General features: G+C 42.9%; 1 protein-coding gene across 2 annotated transcripts in view; it reads right to left on the bottom strand.

The window, feature by feature from the left end:
- The window catches only part of LOC146809766 (CD209 antigen-like protein C), a 133,405-nt gene that overhangs the window by 68,449 nt on the left and 47,398 nt on the right, over nt 1-17,558 (bottom strand). The window contains exon 2 of one of the 2 annotated variants that reach the window (XM_085616615.1): nt 3,841-3,894. The exons of the other annotated variant lie outside the window; for it this stretch is intronic. Within the exon in view, the coding sequence (XP_085472741.1) occupies nt 3,841-3,894 (54 nt within the window). The remainder of the gene's footprint in view (nt 1-3,840; nt 3,895-17,558) is intronic. 2 annotated transcript variants of the gene reach the window in all.

Here is a 17,558-nt window from a genome sequence, read left to right as displayed (position 1 = left end):
CACTGTTGCACTTCAGTTTTTTAATGTGCAGTTCTCATTGTCACATGATGCAGACTATTTGCAGAATGTACAGATCCAATATCCATTTTGAATTTAATCCCCATGGTGCAGTATCTATTTTGGCGTTGGCACATCTACTGCACTAGTGGGTAGTTCTAAGTGGATGCCGTGCTTTATGTAGTTTTTTGCCTAGTTGTATTTTTGTACATTTACCGATTCAGTTGTTACTTGCTACCCAATACGTAGATGCCAGTAGGAGTAAAAGTAGTAAGCATTTTGAAAATAAAAAAGTTTTGAAAATTACCAGCTAAATAACTAATGTATGTATAAGGCTCTAAGTCTTACCTCTTAAAGTCTGTCCATCTTGGGAGGACTTATGTATGCCTGCCTTTGGTTTATCTGTAGTATCAGACTACAGGAGGTAGCCCCTATACCCTAAGGAGACTAGGACAATCATCTATAACATACAGCAATGTCTCAAAAGGGTGTTAATTGGAGGTCAGTTACATATAGCAGAAATAATTGCTGAGAGTTTAATAAAAAGGGGAGAAAACCAGGGAGACACATTTCTTTTGTAATATAAGTTGTATTTTAGTGAATATACAAATTTGACATATTTAGCTTCATATGATCAAACATATGGAAGGGTGGCACTGCGTTACATTGAATGACATCTAACCTGTGGGATACTGTGCACAAGTTCTCGTGAAAGATTTTGACGGCGCAAGTGACACGTGAGGAAGTATGTACAGTGATAGGGAAGGGCGCAACAAAGAACAGGTGAAGTTAAAATTTACATAGTTAGGATAAATGAACAAGAAATGGTAATGAATACAAAAATAATCAAGTGGGGTATCCTTGAGGGGAGCGCCGAGAGTTCCGCTGTAGAAGTCGACGGCGTTTTGGCCTGTAGAAGTATTAGGCCGTCATCAGGACCAGGTTACTGTTAACTTATATGGCAGTGCTGGGGATAAAGAGATATACATATAACTGGATACATGTGATCATTCCTTGGTGGACCAAGAAAAGAGGAACAGAAAGGAGAAAGTATAAGAATTACTTAAAATTGAGCCCAAGTAGTGGAGGAAAAAGGGGGGGAGGAAAACAGAGGAGACATGGGTCGCCGCAGACAAATACCGCGTGACTAGGCTCAGAGAAAATGGTGAGAAAAAGTGCTAATCCCAACGGGGGAAGACGACTTACGTCAGTGGGCACACTGTCAGAAATCCAGGTGGGGCAGGGTCCAAGGTAAATTAAGATACGACCTGCGGAGGTACTGTCTAGGGGGAGAGAAAGGAAGAATTGAGCAAGGGTATGATGCAGAGAGGGAAAAAGGGGGGGTGGAAAAAGGAGGGAGTGACGTAAATTGGGGTCTCAAGATTTCCAGCAAAAGACACAGGTAATCGCTCCCAGTCACGAGAAACCCAAAAGCTGCTGGTCAGATCACCTAAAAAAGCAAACAAGCCTGAAAAGTAGGGGGTCCTAGGAGAGAGCCAGGGTGGGGAGGTGTAGGCCCCTAACTTGTGTTCCCTCGATGGTCGAGTGGGCTGGCTGTGTGGGAGGGGCGGGGGCGATAGAGGGGGAGAGAAAACAGCGTGGGGGGCAGCTGTGGTTCATGGCCTGGGGAGCGGCCCCTGGGTGGGGGAGACAACCATGAGGGATTGCAATAAAGGTATTGTGGGTCAAGTCCTCCGGTGTGGTGCAATGAAATAGAGCATGTACTGGCTGGCGTGTCCTGAACTATGCTGGGTCGGTGGCAGAGAACCATCTGGCTGACTGGGAGGAGAGGGGCATGGAGCCAATGAGTAGGCAAGGCGGACCTCCGTAGAGGTGAGCAGGAGACCGCGAGCGGACGTACTCACGAGACGGGGAGCTGATGGACTACTGCAGTGGGTCATGTAGCGGTCAGGTAATGAATATATAGGGCAGCCATGAGGCCCGTGGTCAGCATGAGCGGCACTTTTGAGAATGCAGAGGCAGGCTACACTTACCTTTTGGAGTCAGCTTGAGTCATGGCGAAGCGCATCACGGGGCGGCAAGAGTCAGGCTCTGTGTGCGTTCTCAGCATGTACGGGCTAAATGCACAAATCCAGTCACTCGGTGCGCTCTGGCTGAGGGAAAACTAGAGCGCGTGCAGAAAAATCGCAGTGGTGAAAGCCAGAAAGAGAGAAAAGACTGGGGGTATCCGCATTAAGAATTGCGAGTAAACCCACCTATATGTATCCATAATTTTCATACAGTAAACATAAGTGTAATTTGGTGCTTAATACATTTTAAGTGAAGCTGTTACAAAATTAGTGGGAGTGTCAACTAACCTACTGGAAGGTATTTCAGGGCGGAACGGTAAGCTTCCAAAGAGGAAACACATTATGTACCGACTGTATAGTTTGAACAGCATATTGGAGATGACTCATTTTTAGCAGCATAGTATAAACAGCATATTGAAGATGACTCATATTGCTTAAGTGGTCTATGAAAGGTTACAGGTACATACGTGTTAGGATTAATGTTAGAAAAACGCTTATGAATACACCCTTTTAAGTAAGCACAGTAAGGAACAATTAATCACAAGAAAGTAAAGGTAATTCCATTGAAAAGTGGGCTGTCTGTTATTGAAGAAATTAAAATTAATAATTAAATAGACACATGTTAGGGGAGAACACAATGGTGGGAATGCTCTGTGTGATCAGGAATAGCAAGTAAGAAGCAAGATAATGATGGCTCATGTGTGTGTAGTGTTCCATTCATCCAAAGTGTTCAAGCTATGTTTAATGGTATTGCAGCAAGCTATCCAGTAGCATTCACACCTGTTCAAGAGCCTCTGAATATCACCGCCCCTGGTGGATAAGGTGGGTTGGTCAATAACCATCCAGATGAAGTCTGTGTCATTATGGTTGTGTTCCTGGAAGTATGACAAGGGGTGCTGTCAACACACCACATCTTATGCGGCTTCGATGTTGGATGATTCTATCCTTGATCATTTGTGTGGTTTGACCGACGTATAGAAGATTACACAGACAGCATATTGTGTAGATAACATTTTGGGATCTGCAGTTGGTGAGAGATCTTAGTTGGTGTTTCTGTCTGTCGTACTCAAAGTATTTTGTGTTGAGTGAAGTGGTACACGCTGTGCATCTTTGACATTTGTAGTGTCCAAGTAGAGGCAGCAGGCCCCACGGCCCCTCACAGACTCATCTCTGGTGTTCGTTTTTGGTCATGTAATGGCATGTACAAGGTGGTCCGAAAGGCTTTTTCCTCTACGGTACGAGAAAAATGGAGGTTCGTTGAAAATGTTTAGAGGGGCAAGTGTGTTCCAGTTTCTTTTAATGATTTTTGAAATTTTGTTGCTAGTGGGAGAGAAAGTAGAGACAAAAGGAATACGTGAGTTCACCCTCTTTTCGTTAGGTGTAAGCAAGGTGTCACGGTGGTTATACCATGCAGATTCTTCCGGTAGCCCCGGGCGATGAGTTTTTCAGTCAGGACCGCAGCTTCCCTGAAGTAGTCCTTCCTCCATTTGCAGTTGCAGCGGATCCGTAAAAACTGCCCGAAGGGTAAACCATCACGTAATCCCCGTGGATGGTAGCTTGAGTATAGCAATAGGGTGTAGTATATATTTTGGCATTGGCACATCTACTGCACTAGTGGGTACTTACGAATGGAAGCCGTACTTTATGAATTTTTTGCCTAGTTTCCTTTTTGTACATTTACCGATTTCGTTGTTACTTGCTACCCAATATGTAGATGCCAGTAGGAGTAAAAGTAGTAAGCATTTCGAAAAAAAAAATGTTTTGAAAATTAACAGCTAAATAACTAATGTGTGTATACGGCTCTAAGTCTTACCTCTTAAAGTCTGTCCATCTTGGGAGGACTTCTGTATGCCTGTCTCTGGTTTATCTGTAACAGAGTTTTTTAATATGTTTGAACTGAATCTTACTGTACAGGGAATAATCCAACAATTCCTAAACTCAACACTGAACCACTTAGTTGAATGTATTTGTTCACCACATCTGTATGATCTTTTTAGGATCACTCATTGCCTTAGAAGTAACTCTCTTACACATAATCAATACTGGTGCTGAACTGAAAGCTGTAAAACCACGATACCGGCGATAATTATCGCTAAGCGCACTTAGCGCTAGGATAATTATCTCCGGCTAGCATTGATGTTTATCGCTGAGATAGCGTGCTATTAGCAACGCTTATCTCAATAGCGATAAAAATCCTCACGCTAAGTGGCTAACGTGAGATTATCGCTGGAAACCCAGCGATAATCTCACGTTACCTTGTTGATAGGGACAGACAAACTTAGCCATGATATCCTCCTTCCATAGGATATCATGGCTAAGTCAGAAAAATACCAGATGTAAAAAAGCAGCGTTAACCGCGGTTAGCGCTGCTTTTTTTGTCTCTAACAGGGTTAGCGATATTCTTGATAATAGGAGAAATGTCGCTTAGCGACATTTCTCCTATAATTTTACTCTGGAACGCCCCCTTTGCATCTCATTAGAGATGCACGGGGAAGCGTAGAGTAAAAGGGTGCTAACATGCAAATTTGCATGTTAGCACTAAGGGTGGGCGTAGTGGGCATAGTGGGGCTACGTGAAGCAGCACGTAGTGTGCCCAAATCTACGCACACTACGTGCTTCGCGTAGCCCCACTATGCGCCACCCGCCCGCCCTCCTTTTAAATCAAACCCCCGCATTCACAATAAATACTAAATTAAAGAAACTTACCTGAAACGCGGCGTCTCCGGGGCTCCCTCTTCCATTTCAAATTTCTTCTGACAAATGCGCATGCGCGGAAGCCCGCGCATGCACATTTCTCGCAAGAAATGCGCATGCGCGGGCTTCCGCGCATGCGCATTTGTCAGAAGAAGTTTGAAATGGAAGAGGGAGCCCCGGAGACGCCGCGTTTCAGGTAAGTTTCTTTAATTTAGTATTTATTGTAAATGTGGGGGTTTGATTTAAAAGGAGGGCGGGCGGGAGGCGGGAGCGAAAACTGCGAAGCAGGCAGCGCTACGTACACTACGTGGGCGAAGCGTAGTGTCTCGCCCAGGGTTAGTTAGCACCCTGTTGTTGATAGGGTGCTAGTTTTATCTCTGCTTTTTTGGCTTTTAAAGCCAAAAAAGCAGAGATAAAGCCCTTGTTGATATGCCCCAAAAACAGTAATTCTTGAAAAAACAAGTAACTACCTGACTTAGCCCAAATAATTTGTGACTAAAACGAATGGATTCTCAATTTAAAAAAAAAAAATCTGATTGAAAAAGGACTTGATTTCTGAAATAATTTCTCATGTGCACCGATATTGTATTCATTATTAGAAAACGAAATTGTTTTCTGAGAAATAGTAATTGATTTGTGAAAAAATAAAATTGATTCATAGGAGAATTGACTTACAACAATAAAAAATAAACCCCTGACAAACTGTAACCGATTCCTTAAAAATATGCTAATTCACATAACGATAATTCTTAAAATACATTCACTAGCTCATTTATGAAAATAATCTCGCTCATAAAAATAGCAAACTGCTTCATGAAAAAAAGAATTTCTTTCCTGACAAAAACTATTTAAACATAAATGGATTTGTAACAAAACTAGATTAACAATAGTTAAATAAGTATTAATGAAACTGCAAACGCAGCTGATTTCCTGGCAAAATCTAATTGATTAGTGACAAAAAGATAATTGATTTATTACAGAAGCTAATTGATTTATGATTACGAGGAAAAAAATTGTGGCATAATCTATTTATTAGAGGAAAAACACTTTATGCCTGGCAAAATTGAATTGATTGCTGCCAAAAATATTAATGAAAGCATTAATTGATTAATGACAAAAACTAATCAATTCGTTGCAAGCACTAGTTGATTAATTACAAAAAGAGGTTGTATGATGGAATCATGCATGCGATTACCACGCATGCCTTTACTACGCAGTTGTTTCAATGTGGTTCCAATACCACGCATTACTTTTTCCACGCATGTCTTTACCACACATATGCCTTTACCACGCATGGCTTGAAAACAAATTACATTGTAAAGGCATGATTGGTAAAGGCATATGGGTGTTAAAGGTTATGTGTAACTGCTGGCACTTGGTAACTGCTGGCACCCGCTTCAGCCCCTCCCATGCTCCCCTCTCACCCAGCCCTGAAAACCATCCTAAAATCTAAAATCAGCATCCCAGCTCTAAAACACCCCAGCCCCCTGCTCTGAACCCTACATTTCGGCGTTCAACCCTCAGAATTACCCCGACCCCAGCCCTGAGCCCTAAAACCGGCCTCCCAGACCTAAAAACACTCTAGACCCCTAACCGGAGCAAACCCACCCCAGCTCTGACAACTACCCTGCTCCCAGTTTTGAGCCCTAAAACCGGCCTCCCAGCCCTAAAAGCAACCCAGCCCTCGCCCTGTGTCTTAAAACTAGTCACCCGCAGCCCTGCACAGGAAGGCAGCAGGCAAAAATGCTCTGTAGCCTGCCCCGGGGCAGCGCACGAGCAAGAAGCAGGAAGTCCCTCCAAGTGTCTCCAACAAAGCCCATCCTCTGCCCATTTTCTCAGAGTCTAGAGCGCTAACTACCTTTGCCACACATATGCCTTTATCGCCTTTACAACATTTTTTGCTGTAAAGTCATGAGTGGTGAGTTATACTCGTTGTTAAACCATGCGTGGTAAAGGCTATGCGTGGTAAAGGTAGACACCATGTAAAACGTGCATTGTTAAGGTTATGCATGTGGACGGTGTTAGAGCAGCCGTTTATTCCTCCACATGTCAGTGACATTGCCCGATTCCTTTTTAGGAAAGAACAAAAATGGATTTATTCACTTCACAGTGATACACAAGGGCTCAACGATGATATACCGTGGACTAGCCTATAATATCTGGAAGGACCATTTTACCACTTGGTGTTTGGTTGTCAATAACATTGAATGTACCCTTTCTAGGTTTTTTTTCCCCTCCCTTGACAATCTCCGAGGGAAAACGTACATTCTACAGACACCACACGATAACATACACACCAGTTAGAGGTGTCAAACTAAGTGTAACGAAACATGGCCATACTGATCTGCATACTGTGCCACTCCTTATAGAGCCTCGTATGACAACTCTGTTTACCTATTGAAAGAAAGCTACTCACACCTCTTTACATTATATAATCATTCGTATTGAGATGCGATTATGAACATTCAGGGACTTCCATACAGATTGCTGATTTCAAGCAACAACAATTACTTTAGATACAGCACGTAGTACTCGGACATGTTTATGACCAAGGATGACTCTTCATCCGAGCCGAGATTGATAAAGTTCTCACAACTGACGCGCAACTCCAACTACCAGGAGCCTTTGCAGATACTGACGAGTGCGTCATCTAGACGCGCATCTATTTATGAGCGCCACACACAAACATCGGTGCCTCCCCGTCCAGCTCATTTCAGCCGGAGGTACCGACGGAAAGGTAAGCGCTCCATAGACGCGCCGTCTCTCTTTTTCTAAACTCTTTTGTGCAATTCTTTTGTTAAAACTTTAATTATGACACCTGAATACCGCCTCAGCATGCTGCCCCGTATGTGATAACTAGTCTCAGTTTACCCTCGAGACATATCCACTGGCGCTTTAAAAGGACGGGATATTTACACGAACGCCGCCGCTACTGAGCTTTTAATATCCACAGTTCAGACAACTATAGTCCTTTACCAGTCGGTTTGTTTTTGGCCATGTTCCTATCGTTTGGATATAAGTATGGAGATTACATTTTATTCTGAGACCAGCAACTATTGCTAGGCATATATATCACAGCATCCGTTTGTTTCAATACAGAGCGGGGCCTCGTTCATCTGAGCGGATGCCAGGTGGGGTGAGGCGTGACCCCCTACATTGAGGGGTAAGCTGGAACACCGATTAATTATACTAATTGGTGTCTCCCATCTCGACAATTAAGTTGTTTTAAATGTCTGTTATACTACAGTTAGTTTAACTGACAACGAGAGCCTTAAGCATGTATATAGTATCTACATATCAATTTTGAGCAAAAGCCTGTGAACCACGTTGTTGATTTTCATTGTTGTTTTTCCAGTAATTTTCTGATGTTGACAATCCTTTTTCTGTTTCTAGGATTTGTAACTCACTCCACGCATAGTCGGGAGTGTTCCAATACTACCACGCAAGTAGGTCGTATCTTTTCCTTTTCCTTTTCACTGTTTGCGTTAATACATTATTTAGCAGTAGCATACATAATCGGTCCTGACGAAAGCCAGATTGACACTCAATCACAATGGCTGAAACATGTAGACCACCTTTGGGACAATAGCAGTTATTTTTTCGAACTGCTTTTTGCACTGTTTTTAACCACATCACTCGGTCAGTCATGAATAAAATTGTGGGACTGACTCAGTAGTTGTTTTTAACATTTGCACACACTTTTGTTTGTTTTTGCACTGCTTCTAAACCCGTAGCCACCTTCAACTCATGGGTAGCGACATCATAACATACCAGGGCAAAATAATCCTATGAACCTGTTTGCTTGTCCCTGGTTTCACACACTACACATATCTCTAACATAAGAGTAATGTGTGTGGACGAATTCCATATGATGAGAACCGCTATTCACAGTGGCTGATGGGATTCAACATCGATGGTATTACTCACATGTGCTTTTTCTCTCTTAATATGTTGTTTTCTACATTATTAGGCTCTGATTCTTTGACCTAGGTTACATCTGTTTGTTATAATATGAATGTTAACAGCCACATAGACTGTTTCCCAAATAATGACAAAAAATAGATTCATGGCAAAAATAAAATAATATATGATAGAAGCCAACCTAGTAAGAACAAATACTAATTGATTCTTAATGAAAATTATATAACACATGAAGTAATATTTCCTACAGATAACTGATTGATTCTTGAGTCTAGGTAAAAATAATTAGATTTCTTGAACAGTTTTTTTGATTCAAATCAAATTCTAATAGATTTGAGAGAGAAACAAATCAATTCATGACAAAAATATTTAATTCATGACTCAGTACGTTTTACCACTTCCAAGAGTTTATGCTGTTGTTTCGAGCTTTTGTGTTCAAATATTTTATTGTGTTGATAAAAAGCAATACAGTTTCAAAGCAACAGCGATCCATAAAAATCATAAATTGATGTATACAAGTAAAGAATTAAAACGTTAAAAAGGGTTGCATGACAAGCTATATCTGGACGTGGATGAAAATGATAGACAGTTATCATATAAAAATTATCAGGTAAATATCACGACAGATAACAGTTATTTCAAATTCATACTGATAGAAATGGGATGGATTCTGTGGAGTATTGTAAGTAGCACGTCGTTTGATATAATAATACATTGTACTGTTGTCTCGAGCTTTAAAGTCAAAACCATGGAAGACATTTTCCAACTTTTTGAGCACACCTTTGTATTTTGTGGGAATGGAGACAGGGAGACTACCATATATTTCCCATAATGCAAAGCATCTCAGTTGTGCCAGCAAAACTACTCGACTAGATTATAAGATTGCATATGTACTTATAGGTTTCCCCTATTTCAACTCAAAGGCCCAGATGTACAAAATTTTCACGCAATGCAGTACAGCTTCCAAATTTGCTGTGCTGCATAGCACTAGAGGGACAACACACTGCAGAGCCTTCCCTACTAAGATTGGCCTTCTGCTGCTCTCATCTCTTGCCCTGGTGTACAAACAGGCGGTCTTGTGTGATTCACAGCCTCTTACCATGGTGCAAAAGTGTGTGTGATGTGTTTTGCATAGAATGTGTACTGAAGGCATCACGTTCCAGGAAAAATTTCTGTGCATGAAAACTCAAAGGAACTTCAGTGCACCTTTTTGCGAAATAAACACATCTCCTTTTGCGCCCACTTCAATTGGCACTATAATTTTTTCCAGCCCCATCCTGGCTATCTTAGAAGATGACGTTTTGTGACAGACTGTGAACAATTGGTTTGTTGGCTGACTGAGGTGTTAACCCCAGTCAAGAAACAACCACAATCTCTTGCAATCAGAACCACACAAGTCACTAAATTAACCTGTGCCTACCACATGGTGGCTTGGCACAAAAAGCAGTCAGGCTTAACTTAGAGGCAATGTGTAAAGTAGTTATGCAGCACACAAACAGCAATAAAGTGAAAATACAACACAAGAAAAATACCACACCAATTTAGAAAAATAGAGTACATTATTTGAGACCAAAATGACAACAATCCAGTCCGTAGAACTGACATTATGACTTTTTAATTTTTTTTTGTAAAATCTAGTGTCTAAAAGGGTCAAAGTAAAATAAATTGGTGACCATGATGGAGAGCGAGTCAGATATAAGATGTGTGTTGGGCCTAGTCAGTGCTTACCTTCTGACTTAGAAGGATTTTAAAGAAACATTTTCTGAGAAGATAGAATTCAGCGGGGCAGGCTGCAGGCAGGGTCCGAGGGGGGAATCATCATCATTGGGGAGTCTTGGGTCGAAGTTGCAGTGAAGATTTCTACGTTTTGACTTAGTCTAATTTTTGGGAAGTTGAAAATCTTCAGCGCTATGAAGCAGGAGGCTGTATCCAAAGACAGCTCCAGAGGCTTGGATACCCCTTTGGTGAAGGACAGCTGAACAGGATTTGCTGTTGTGGAGATGAATGTAGCGTGAACAGCTGCGAAGTCAGGCCGACAAGTTTGAGCCGGCACGTACAGGTCTTCCCTCGATTCTAAGAGCAGTTTTCTAAGTTCCAAGTTTTGAATTTAGGCTATCTGGGCACCTTTAGCACCGCAACCAAGGATCCAGGACTGGTGGGACACCACTTTGGGAGTTGCAGGGATATTCTGTAAAAACAGAACTATGCTTGGGACCATAGAACATCAGTATTTAGGGACCGAGTCACTGTACCTCATCATTACCTATGAGCCACAATCCAGACTAGCTCATAGTGCTGTACCTGCCCTCCTGACCTTACCAGAGAGACTGGTAAATTAGCATCCCAGATTACAGCACTCTAGTCCCCTCAGGGAACCATTGAAACAGATCATCAACCTTTCGTTTTCTCACTCATGCATGCCATTAATATACAAAAAAGACTAGAGAACAGTTTACAATGTTTATTGAAAACTAACATGCTCTATTATAAAAGATCTGTGCTCCAACTAGAAAACATATGCATCCCAACAAAGTGAGGAGTGTTACAAGCAAACTATAAACAATAAGAAGCCCTGTCATGGTGAATTATGTATCTGCCTCAGCCTACTCCCACTATGAAAACACATAGTTATATTATAGATCTCTGGGTTTAGTGATGAACCCCATACCTGCTATGCATAGGTAGTTGTTCTACATCTCAGGCAGTGGAGCTCTTTCTCATTAGAACCTTTGCTCTGCTGGAATGTCTTCTCTCTTTTTTCAAAATGGCACATATCGGTGTATTTGTTACAAGGTGTCTTCTTGGAAACAGCAGATGTGAATGTATATTGTGTCTAAGTGCCAAGCCATGTTCGCTAACTGGGCACAGTGTTCTTTGACCTTGTATAAGAGGTTCAGTCTGAAACAATAACAAAAGCATGTGCAGTGCTTTTCTTGAATAATGTTGTGGCACAAAAATAAATGTGGCAAGCGTAACGTATGCAAGGCAAAGCAGCCGAAACGTGCCAACAAACTAAAATGCGAGCAAATTAAGTGGGCCCTGCAGAAAAGACGCTATGCCATTCATGACTCCATGAGGTTGGATCCAGGTGCAGGTTCATGATGGTGGGAGCCTGTTGTGTCCCTGTGGCCCTTGGGTTCACTCAGGTAGTCCTAGGTTCAGGTGAAAATGTAGGACTCAAATAGGAGGGCTGGACTATGAGGATCTTGCAGAATGCAGAGCAGGTCACAGCAGCAGGCAGTCCTCTGAGAGTCCTTCTGCAGGTCCAGGAGTTAACTGAAGAGAGGGTCTGAGGATCTATTTTTATACCCGGAGACAGGGATGGGAGAAGTTTCCGGAGGCTTCGCTTTGAAGTGCTTAGAATTTCCTGACTTCCCTTCCCTGGCTCAAAGCTGACTGCAGTTACAATGTGGAGTTGATGATCCCGTTGTTTAAAAGCTGCACACAGGCTATTCAGTTCCAAATGGGGCTGTGCCCAGCTCCTCCCCTCCCCCATCTTGCTAGCAGATGACCCATTCAGGCACACCTAATCCCTCTATTTTGTGACTGTCTTGGAGGAATTCACAAGGTCTAACTAACTGTCAGCTACACCCAGTAATGAGACCCAGCAGGAGCTGCAGGCACCAAATGGCAGGAAAATGAAAAGAAAGAAAGAAAATAATATTATAGTAAAATCCATTTTCAGAGTCAATGCTAATCTAAATGATTTTCTTAAATGCAGCACAAATTTACATATTATAAAGTGGTCGCCTGCATATAATCTATTTGCTGGAGGTGGCAAACAAGCTCTTTTCCACATTTTATGAGAAGTAAAATTACTCTATGTCAGAAAATCATTCAGGTTGTGTAATCTTCCCAAAGTTACAAGGGGTGTAAATAATATGCCGATAGCACAATTCCCAGACTGAAAAAACATAACATATCCTGGTTATTAAATAGGGACTGCAAGAATGCAACTATCCTACACCTCATGGAGATGAATAAAAGAAAAACAGATGGGTTGAAATTGTTTACAATGGACTGAGGCAGACCGGTCATCGGAATAAGAAAAGAGGACAGAGCATTATTTCTGAAGCAAAGAGAGCCCGAATGGATATATGATTTGTCCTTTCTCTATGTTTGATGAATTAGTAAGACTACAGGAATGCCCATTTTTATTTAATAACATTTCCATATCAGTGTATGCGAATGTAAAAAATGGAATCTGACTGCTTACCCATATGAATACACAAATAACAATACTTTTGTTTTTAATGTTCCACACTGTCCATGAAAGATGATTTTCATTGGTAGTACAAAATGCCAATTAAAACTATTAGAACTATTGAAACAAACTGGTTTAAACCTAACTACATTCCTTTATAGGATAATTTATTATTATAAATAATCTACTGTAATACTGAAAGACCTTGTGAACTGAGATTCTAGTGGTATCAAGGTAGGAGTCTCCCAGGACATGATATCGAAAGACAAACATGAAATGTGTTTATGTGATCCCAGCTTGATGTAATGTGCAGCCCTCTATTGCTTTCTGTTTAGGCTCACACTATATAAATACCAATACATACATGCATCTGTCGCCCAGATCCCCATGCCTATGGATTGTCAGCAAACTGGAAATGCAGATGTATGGGGTTAATATGGAATTGCAGATTCATTTTTCCTCTTTTTTTCTTTCGCATTGGCATTTTTCCTATTTGAAGAAATCTGGTCCCATCAATCCTTAATAATGGAGATGTTTGGCGCAGTATACAGTTTTTACCCTGCGGTCTTTAACCTGCAGGACATTACAGAGCAGGTAAGTACCATGCAGGTAACTACTACTCAGGCCCATTTTTGGTAATTTACCTCACTGTATTTTATCACACAGGTAAGTCATTTTTTGTTTAACATGACATAAATAAAATGTGATAAAAAATGAATTTAAGGATTATGGGGTGGCTAAGGATTAAGGAATGGTTAAGGTTAATGGAGGGTAGAGGTAAAGGAAGGCAAGATGATAGTATTTTGTGGCAGTTAGAGGTGAGTGCAGGTAAGGGATTTTTAGGGTACACAGGAGGGTAGGAGTAAAAGAAGGTGAAATGGTATACTTATTAGTTCACATATGGGTTTGAGGTAGAGGGGGTAAAAGAAGGTAAGGGCTTTTAGGGTATGGGTGGGCAGAGGTAAAAGGGGTAAGGGTTTTTAGGATTCAGGGGTGCATAGAGGTTTAGGAAGGTTAGTAGATTAAACAAGAATTGGTAAATGCATTATGTTTGGTCTACGTGAATAGTAGTATTCTGTTTTTTGTTGTAAGTTGTGGCGTGCTGAGTAATTGGGCAATATAAGTTGCAGCGAGTTTGTTAAAGTGTTATAACTTGTTTATGTACAAAAAGGCAATATATTGTGCTGTTACTAGTTATATAGTGCGGGTGAGTAACAGCAAAATTTAAAAAAATGGAAGAGGGAAATAATAGAATGAATTGATGTAATAGCAATATTATATGTTTAGAAGAGTTCTGACAAATGTTGGCCCCAGTGCCACTGCACCTGCTGCACCATTCAAATCATGACCCAATTGCCTGTGAGGTAACTGCACTTGTGACTGCCTAATTAGTAGTAAAATATTGCAATATTTGGTGTTTTTAGGGGTTACTAGAGCTTTCGGCCCCAGTGTCACAACAACTGCTGTACAATTGACATCATGACCCTAGTGCCTGCAAGGTGACTGCACTTGTGACTGCATGTTTAGAAGTTAAATATAGCTATGAAAAAATAAATTTGAAAATTGGAGCCCTGAGTGGTAAGGTGAAAGGCAGAGGATGTTTTGCAAATGAAATGTAGGTGACGACAGTGTGCATGTATATTGTTAGCCTTTAATCCATCCTGGTAAACCATATGACTACTAAGGAAAATTTGCTGCGTCCAACAGTTAAACGTGCAGAATAGAACAAGTACATATTGGCATTTTGGTGTGTGTCCCTATGAAACAGGGACTCCGAATGTGATCTGATGTTTGAAATCTAGAGCTGCCTGGTGGCTTTACCTTCAATAAAGTATGCCACTCACGTCTTGTGAACTAGAAGACACTGGTGCACCGCAGGGAATCTCTGGCATTACATGGTGTCCATGTCTTGTCAGTGGAGTGACCGACTTCTTTGGAGCGGTCAGAGCGCGCCGCGCTATTTGCTGCATATTTGCCGGTTGAGAGGTGTTTTTTAGACAATTTCCTTGTTCTTATATTTAATTTAAGGTTGTTTTGCTTTTCCCCTTGTTTTTAAACTCTGCCCACTCACTTGCACAATAATCGTCTTTTCACCGCGCTTTTGCGGGTCCTTTCCCTGTTACTTGCAACTTTGGCGGCCATCTTAGGGCAGTATAGGACTGCTGGAGGCGACATCGGATTGGTCGGGGGAGCGTCATAAGGACGCTTGACCTCTCTTAAGGAGGCCATGCGGACGCGCAGCGGTTACGCGCAGCGGAAGCGCCGGATCACCGCCGGAGTCCAGCCCGTCTGTGCCCGTCCGGGCCCAGCCGGGCTTAGGGCTAGATCTCCCGGCAAAAGCGCCTGCTATAAGGATTACCTACTCCGGTGAGGATCTCCTTTCTTTGCGCCCCCCAATAGATGCACCATGTAAGTACATGCACAAATGTTTTAAACCGTTTTTGGGCTGTAGGAGCTGTCAGTTGACTGAGTCAGTAAAGCGCAGGAATGTCCTATCTATGGCACTGTTGAATTGTAGATCCCTCCCCAGCAATTCTTTAGAAATTAATTTTCTTATACAGGACTGGAACTTAGACGTCCTGTTTTTGACTGAAACCTGGATTACGCCGGATGCCGGGGCGGACGTAGTCCAAGCCCTCCCCCCAGGCTTTCTTATATACCATCTGGACAGACCTATGGGGCGAGGGGGCGGCATTGCAATTATTTATAGAGATTTTTTTGTGTGTAGGGCTCAGCTCGGAGGGGTGCTAGACTGTGAGAGCTGTCAGTTCTCCCTTCGGATTTCACCTACGCTGTCGGTGTCAGGTCTACTGGTCTACCGCCCCCCAGGCTGTATGGGTAACTTTGCTAGTTCGCTGACGGAGACTGCCATGCCTTTAGCTGCCTCCACGGCCAACTGTTTAGTGTTAGGAGATTTCAATCTCCATTTTAACGATCCCGGAGATTTCATAGCGGCAGACTTACTGGGCGATCTTAAAGCCTTTGAACTGAGTCTATCTAACACGGGAGCCACGCATATTAAGGGTCATCTGCTAGACCCCATCTTTTCCAACATGCCCTATCTCAAAACTATGCCCCCTTTGCCCCTTCTGTGGTCAGATCATTTTCTGGTGCCTTTTATTTGGCAAGTAGAACGTGCAACGATCCCTCTCCCAAAGGCTCATTCTCTGAAGAGAGCTTGGTCTAGGCTGTCGGTCGACAGCTGGACTACTATTCTGGAATGCTCGTGCCCTTCGCCTGCTGTGGACCCGGCATGCGCAGATGCGAATATCAACCCGTGGTTGACCAGCTCTTTGGATGCTATCATTCCTAGGAAAAGAATGTTAATAAGGGAGAAGAGGGCGGTTTCTGCTCCATGGTACACTCCTGATTTGAGATCACTCAGGAGGGGCTGTAAGAAGTTGGAGAGGGCATGGAGAAAGGAGGGGGAAGAGGCGAGGCGAAAGGAGTATCGCACGGCAATGAGGGCGTATAAAACTGCTCTCCATCTTGCGAAGGCCCAATTCTTCGAGGAGAGAATAAAAAGTTCCACTAACTCCTCCAGAGAAACTTTTAAGGTTTTCAATGAACTTCTTAAAGTTCCTGAGCCTTCGGCAACCTTCGACAGCCCAGGCGAGAAATGTAAGGGGCTGGCAAGCTATTTCAACATGAAAATAGTCAATATTCTTAACACCCTACCAAAGGTTGCCCGAACTACATTTATAGGTAACCAATCTCGAGGTGTCCATGTTCACGGGGATACCTTCGGGCCAGTTTCAGTGGATGAAGTTCGCAACGAACTGGGCTCGTTGAAAAGTGGTTCCCCCAGGGACCCTGTCCCTATGAGATTTTTGAAACAGGTAGCAACTACTATCGCAGCCCCAGTTGCGGACCTTATCAATGCTTCTTTGGCGCAGGGTTCGGTACCACCGAGCTGGAAAAGGGCAGTGGTAAAGGCTCTGTTGAAAAAACCAAATTTAGATTCGTCTAATTTGGCAAATTTCAGGCCTATTTCCCTGCTCCCTGGTCTTAGCAAGATCGCCGAAAGACTGGTGAATCGGCAGTTGTCATACTTCTTGGAGTCTAATGGCCTGCTTCGAGGTTCCCAAACCGGTGTTCGACCAGGTCAGGGCACTGACACTGCTCTTCTGGCAGTCGTCGAGGAAGCGAGGAGCATTTTGGATTCAGGAGGGTCAGTGGCAGTGATCCTCATGGACCTCAGTGCTGCGTTCGACACGGTGAATCATCAAGTGCTGATCCAATGGCTGGCAGACATTGGGGTGGCAGGTGTGGCGCTGAAGTGGCTTAAGTCATTTCTTTCCGACCGGACGTATCAGGTTTGGGAAGGTAGCGAATGCTCGGCGTCTATCCCCCTCCAGTGTGGTGTGCCTCAGGGCTCCTCTCTGAGCCCCACATTGTTTAATGCATACATGGCCCCTCTGGAGGATGTGGTGGCCCCATTTGGTATTAAGATCGTCAGCTATGCTGACGATACGCAGTTGGTGGTCGCCCTACCCCAATTTGTGGATAACCCCGACTCGCTGCACTCTTGCATGTCCAAGGTTCACACCTGGATGTGTGAATCAGCGTTGAAGCTGAATGGTTCAAAGACCGAACTAATACTGCTCGGACGCAAAACCCCCTCTCTTCCCCTGTCTAGCTGGCCCAGTTGCCTGGGAGCTTTGCCGAGCCCTAAAGAAGAGATCAAAAGCCTGGGTTTCTGGCTGGAACGA

The sequence above is a fragment of the Triturus cristatus genome, chromosome 7, assembly GCF_964204655.1.
Source record: "Triturus cristatus chromosome 7, aTriCri1.1, whole genome shotgun sequence".
NCBI lineage: Eukaryota > Metazoa > Chordata > Amphibia > Caudata > Salamandridae > Triturus > Triturus cristatus.
Note: the sequence above shows the minus strand (reverse complement) of the source record. Positions and strands in the feature narration are given on the sequence as shown.